This window comes from Anas acuta, chromosome 3 (genome assembly GCF_963932015.1).
Source record: "Anas acuta chromosome 3, bAnaAcu1.1, whole genome shotgun sequence".
Classification (NCBI taxonomy): domain Eukaryota; kingdom Metazoa; phylum Chordata; class Aves; order Anseriformes; family Anatidae; genus Anas; species Anas acuta.
In genome coordinates this window covers 106,794,124-106,800,460 of record NC_088981.1, presented here as the reverse complement: position 1 = coordinate 106,800,460, position 6,337 = coordinate 106,794,124, and the positions used below count along the sequence as shown (strand labels likewise).

The 6,337-nt window shown below is 37.6% G+C and overlaps 1 protein-coding gene across 6 annotated transcripts in view; it reads left to right on the top strand.

Moving 5' to 3' along the window:
* The first annotated feature begins 1 nt into the window (after nt 1).
* SMC6 (structural maintenance of chromosomes 6) overlaps nt 2–6,337 on the top strand; it is a 34,700-nt gene continuing 28,364 nt past the window's right edge. For 3 of the 6 annotated variants that reach the window (XR_011095395.1, XM_068678642.1, XM_068678646.1), the window contains exons 1-4: nt 2–141; nt 2,376–2,526; nt 4,825–4,973; nt 6,118–6,235. Coding sequence is in view for 5 of the 6 variants with exons in the window: in XM_068678642.1 (XP_068534743.1) it covers nt 4,830–4,973; nt 6,118–6,235 (262 nt within the window). In the remaining variant the exon portion in view is untranslated. Of the gene's footprint in view, nt 250–528; nt 706–2,375; nt 2,527–4,824; nt 4,974–6,117; nt 6,236–6,337 lie in introns of all 6 variants that reach the window. The other 3 variants (XM_068678643.1, XM_068678645.1, XM_068678644.1) reach the window with 3 other exon arrangements.

The window sequence follows — 6,337 nt, the reverse complement described above, 5'->3', positions numbered from 1 at the left end:
GCGCAGGCGCCGCGCCCGTGGCGGCTCTTCCGTTGTAGCCAGCTGGCCGCCTCCCGCCGTGACGGGCTCGGAATCTCCGCGGGGGTGCGGCTTTCAGCTGCTTGTAACGGCCCCACCGGTCGGCGGTGGGATCGAGGAGAGGTAGGGTGAGGAACAGGTCGTCTTTATGGGGCTGCGTGAGGGGTCCCGGTGGCGGCAGTGCTGTGCTGTCAGCAGAGTAGGGCCGGGCCCTTGCTGAGCCTGCCCGGGGTGAGTGCCCAGGGGTGTTGTTTTTTTGTTTTTTTTTCATGTGCCCAAGGGTGGGTTTTTTGGTTCCTGACTTGTCCCTGCGGCGGTCGAGCTGGGTGAAATTTCCCCCTGGTGCCTGCCTGCTGCTCAGGGGTAGTGTATGGGGTTTGCCCCGAGGCATCCGGCATTATAAAGGCAGGGGGAGAGAGAGATACTGACCAGGGAGCGCCTTCCTCCTCCTTTTTCTACTCTTCCTCATCCTTCCCCTCGTCTTTTTGCTTCTCCTCCTTCTCTTCCTAGCTATGGCAGATACGAAACTAACGTGAGGTTTCTCTCGTCCGGTGCATCTACCGACATAAGCTTTGCAACGGGGAGGTGATTGCATCCTTTCAGGTCGTCCAGGGCAACTTTTGGGACAAACAAGGAGTAACTGTGGTGTGGGAGCTGAGAGCAGAGGGATTTTGTTCCTCCCCATAGGTGAGGTGGAGCTGCCATCGCTTGCTGCTTCTCCGGCAGGTGCTTGCTAAGTGTCTGTGTGGGGTGGTACAGGCTTTGTGTGCCCGATAACATGAGCAGCTGGCTCACCAGAGGGCTGTGTTGAGAGATCTCATACCCTTTTAGTACCAAAAAAAAATAAAGGTTTTCTTGGCCGTGTATGTTTCTTTCCTTTATTGTTAGAATCTATCAGAATTAATATGTAGTTCATTTATCAATACCAGCTGTGACCAGCTAGGCAGGGAGGAAGGAAGAAAGGAGGAAGAAAAATTTAGAACTGCATTGCAATGGAAACTGGAAATAGGATGCCCTGGGTTTGCCCTGGCAATTCCCTGGGCAATGCATATTGCATCCAGTGCATGCAGCTTGTTTTCCTATACTTTGATGTTAGTAGTGTAAATAGTTTTCTATTATAACATGTAATAGTCTTAAAATAGTTTTAGACAGTATCATGTGGCACATCTTGGGATGGTGGTTTCCTTTCACTTTCTCATTATGTGCATGAAAATTGTTTGTTATGATTTGTAGTGATCTTGTGATGTTTTTGTAATTGGATATGTCTTGCCCTTATTCACTCACGGTTAATAGCTGTGGGTTTTACTCCTTATTGTGCTCGTACATTCCATGCTAGTAAAGATCATTTTTTATTAAATGAGCACTTTTCTATTGCCTTTCTGAATGACAGTCTAGTTCTCACATTATTGATGTTCCTGACTTTGTCATTGCAAGTTTCCATTAACATAATCCTATTTCATATTACAACATAACTGTACATTTAGACTTCATTTTAAAAAATACGATGTCTAGTCCTTTAAACAAACTTCTGTTAATGTTTGTCAATAGTATTCATTGTTAACTTCCCATTAGTCGATTGCATACATTAAAATACTTGTACTAATCTTTATTTTTGCCAGTTTAATAGTTTCCAGTATGATACTTGCACATTTTAATGGTCACATCTGCAGCTTTTCCTTTCCTTGACGTATTCCCAAGCTGCTGTTAAAATCATGATAAGCAGTGCAAATGTCACTACAAGTGAGTATTTCTTTCAATTTAAAAGTTAATGAAGAAAATCAGTGTGTCATGGTACAAGTGATTAATGTAAAAAAAAGGAACTTTTTGTCAGAAACAGCAAGATGGTCTAAAAGTAAAGCTTGAGTGTAGTATATGTCATTTTCAGTGTTCTTGTTTGCTTGCTTGCTTGAGTGTGTGGGGTTTTGTGTGTGTGTGTCTAATTATTTGTTCTTTTTGTATTTGTATTTAACTTTTCAAGCTTAGTTTCTTGTGAATTCTGATTAGTGGACTCCTTGTTGATGAGGTCAATTTCTTCTGCCTTTCTGCTTTTTTATACGCACTGTTGATCTTGCATCTTCTGGTACTTGTGATAACAATTTCAGAGGCTGTTTCAATAGTTTAAGTTTCTATTAAGTTTTATCTTCAGTTCTAATTCTTTGAGAGTTCTGGAGTGAAAACTGTTTGACTTCCTTATGCTTAGATTACATGAGTGAGTTTTCTTCTAGGCTATTTTGTCTTCCATTCTCGTAGTCTCTTTTCCTTAGATGTGCAAATGATATAGCAATGGAATTCATAGCCCTGTTCTTTAGTTAATATTCATTGTAGCATTTAAGTCTTGTGTTTTCTCTTCTTTGTAGAGTGAGACTTCAGTGGAACAGCAAATTGAACAAATGCCTACCTTCACGTTTGGGTGATGGATAAATTCCAAGAGCATACAAGCAACTCCTTCCTGATTCAAGTAATATAATGACATGGTTATATAGGAAACTGAAAGTAGCACAGTAAAAGGTATGTAACTGAATGATGAAGCATATTTGCTTGCTTGTTTTTATGTGTATGGTCTTAAACTACATAACATAAAATAGAAACGGCAGATTCCCTGTAAATATTTAATTAACATTATAATAATCCAGAGCTTAACCTGACATCCCTGATATTACTGCAAGAAGGTAAGATGGGAAGCTTATTGCATGTCTGCCTTTGCTTTGAAGTTCATCTTTTGCACTTGAGGGAAAGGGATGTATACTATTTCTTATTATTTGTGTGCTTTGTCTAAGACAATTAATGAGGAGATAATCAAGTACTGTTTTATAAAACCCAAAGAATACCCAGAATAGAAATTCAGAGGTCTTTAGTGATGTAACAAATTTTAATGTCTGTGGTGTTTGATATAATAAATGATATTTATTGTCTCTGTTGCTTTATGGTATGAGGTTTTCAAACTTTTTTTTTCTGTTGAAATGAGGCTAGAGTTTGACCGGGACGTTAAGCTGGCACAAGTAAAAGAAGCACTCTATCTCCACATTGACCCAAACATACAAATTTGTATGGTGAAATGGTTGGGAATTTAAGAAAATATGTATTTTTTTTTCCTGCATCAATTTTCAGTGCCTTCAGTCAGTTTATTATTCTGCTTCATAAAGAGTTGCTTGAACTCAGGGAGATGAGACAGAAACAGAGGAGGCAAATGAGAGGGCTGGCTGGACTTAGCTTATCCACAGATGACATGCCCCTGAGTAACCTGAAAATTGCCATCCTGCTACTGAAAATTGCTATCCTGCTACTGGCTGAATGCTGGTGACGGTGACAGCCAGTCATCAGGTGCTCCAGGAATTCAAGCTGGTGTTTTACCCTGTCCTGTAACTGATAGGGTCTGGAGCATCCTGGGGAGAGTCCTGGAATAGAAGACTGCAGGAGCGAGAGCCCAGGCAAGCCTTGAGAAGGAACCATGGAGAAGCTATGGGCATGCCTGAGGACTTTCACTGAGTAGGGGTCCCCTGGGACCATACATTGCATGGCTGGAACTACTGTGCCTGCCCACGTAAATTTCTGTTGAACATTGTTGTCTTCCCTGAAGGATCCAGGAGGTCATGTTAAGAACTGCTGGGCTGACCCACCAGGCTTCTTTCCTGTGTCATACCATCTGTCATTTAGGACAGGGAAACTGTCACTCATTAACTTCAAATATATCTGTGACAAGAAGTGATTTGGTACCCCACATGTTTTTGTTTTTATTTTTGTTTTTTCATTATTAGTGAATTCACCCTACTCTTAGGCCATTCAGTGATTTTTCTGTAGTTGGGGACATTAATTGCATTTAGTGCTTCTGAATTCTGCATGGTGAGATTTGTGTGATTTGGCTGCCTTTTTTTTTTTGGAAGGAAGCAACAGTGCATGAGCAGGAGAGCATGCTCAATTGTGGAAACATTTTGATACTCAAAAATTATGTAATGGATATCCGTTTGAACATAGTCTGGACACTTATCAATAGCTGACCTAACTGCTGAGAAATGTCTTTACCTTTGTCTTTGTATGAACAGGACCTTTTTTCTACTGTGGATAAAAGTAATGTGGCCTATGTTTTGTGTGGTACTTTGGGACTCTAGGTATAAAGTGTGTAATATGTACTTTAGGGGGAATAAGAACCACACCCTAAAGATACTGTTGCAGAAAATGTGAAATTTTGACTATCCTAGACCCCTGTTATTTTGTTTCTATGCAACTTTAGTAGGCTTTGTTACTTTTGCAAGATTTATTTCTTATTAGTCATATTAGTGAGGTGGATTATTTATCTCTTTGTAGAGGAAGCATTTATATGTACATGCATGTATGTATAGGTAAGTTTTCTATATAGAGAACTGTTGTCTTTCATTAGTAAAATGACAGTGTTTTGTTTACTGTGATCACGTAACATTGTCTAACAAAAGCAGGTTGGCTGTGCGCAGAAGCAGGAAGGGAGCAGCACTATGAAACTAAATTTTCCTTTATTTGACTTTATGTATTCCACATATTGTCTATACATTTCTCAACCACATATAATTAATAAATTCTCTTTTTGGCTGTGCAAATCATTTCATTGAAAAATGTGTTGATCGTACTGCAACAACTGAATTTCTTGTATCTAATTAAATAAGCGCAGTCTGTATTATCTGTAGGTATGTTTTCATATAACAGGTTGTAAGTTTCAATCTCATTTCAGTACTGCATATTTGTAACATACAGATTGTGAGTTTCAGTAGTAAATTCAGTACTACATATTGGGCTACAGTTTGATACATCCTCACTATAATTACTTTATTTTTTCAGTACTCATGGGTAAGAGAAAGGAAGAGAGTGTTTCAAAGCCTAGATCCCACAAAAGACAGAGGCAAGAATTCACAGATGAGCACAGTGATGGGTTGAATGATGAAGAAAACTTATTGTTTTCATTTGATAGTAATTTATCTTCTGTGTCGGTAAGTTGTTTTAAAAAAATTCCAAAACTAAGAAAACTGATGTATAAAATTCTCTATCTTTGGTTGATGTTGAAATAAGTCTTGTATGTAGGCTTCAACTAAACCAATCTAAAATAAAATAGAATGGCTGTAATGAGAACTTCTGAAAGAGTTCATTCTTACCATATTTTTGTGGATCATGTAGTTTTGACAGTTGATCATAAAATAACAGTATTCTGGTTTTATGGAATGAATGCTATTGAAGTTGACAACCAAGTAAAGTTGAAAGATTTTGTTTAATAGAAGTATGGCATATTTGGTTTAGGGCTGTAGGAAAAGCAGAAAAATACTTAGAAAAAAAATGGTTTACTAAAAGGAGCACTAGATGCTTTCTTTTGTATAGCTGACACTGAAATGACAATTAAAAATGTTTGAAATGCTTGTTTTAGAAGTGAAACTTGACAATAGGAATATCTTTCTTCATTTTTTCTGTAATAATTTAATTTTAATTTGATGTTGGACTCTTAAAAAAGTAATTTTTGAGCACACGAATACAGTGTTACATGTTATAAGACACTGGAGTTGATTCATGATCCACAGAGGTATAACTCCTCACTTCATTTTCTTGAACAGTACCTATTCTGTGTCATTGGATTTTCTTATTTTTCCAAAAAAACTTTGTTTACTTAGAAAGCATTGCTTTTCTGAAGCATTGCAGATAAAGTTACCTGTCAAAATAGTATGAGTTAAACATTGGGGTGTTCCCTTCATTTCTAGTTTCATTTCCTCCTTCCTAACTTAATTCTATTTCCCTTTTTCAATGTTGTGCTAAGACTTTTTAGTGTTGTTTAAATAATGAAATCTCTCTATGGTGCTCTTTACTTACTGCTCTAATGTCTGTATTATGATCTTGATCTTTTATATTAATTGTAAGTTAGTTATGGCAGGAACTGAAACTTGCCATTGTTAAGAGTTAAGTTTGGGTAACTGTTTTGATCTTAATTTATGTAATAAGCAACTTTTCACAATATCATTAAACCCTTCGGATGTCCCTGTGGTTTGTTAACATTGATGGTTTTTATCATAGTCATTTGAATTCTCATTAAATGTAAAATAGATGAAATGTATTTAATTAAAATGCACACATAACATAATATCTATTTAGACTGTAGGGGAAGTTGGGATAATTGAAAGTATCCAGCTGAAGAACTTTATGTGCCATTCCATGTTGGGACCTTTTCAGTTTGGATCAAATCTCAATTTTGTTGTTGGAAACAATGGAAGTAAGTATTAATTGCAACATTGCTATGCCAAAAGACTGCTTTTGGTAATAATTTAAAACATCTAATTTTGATTTGGAAAAAAAAAAGAAAGATACATAGGTG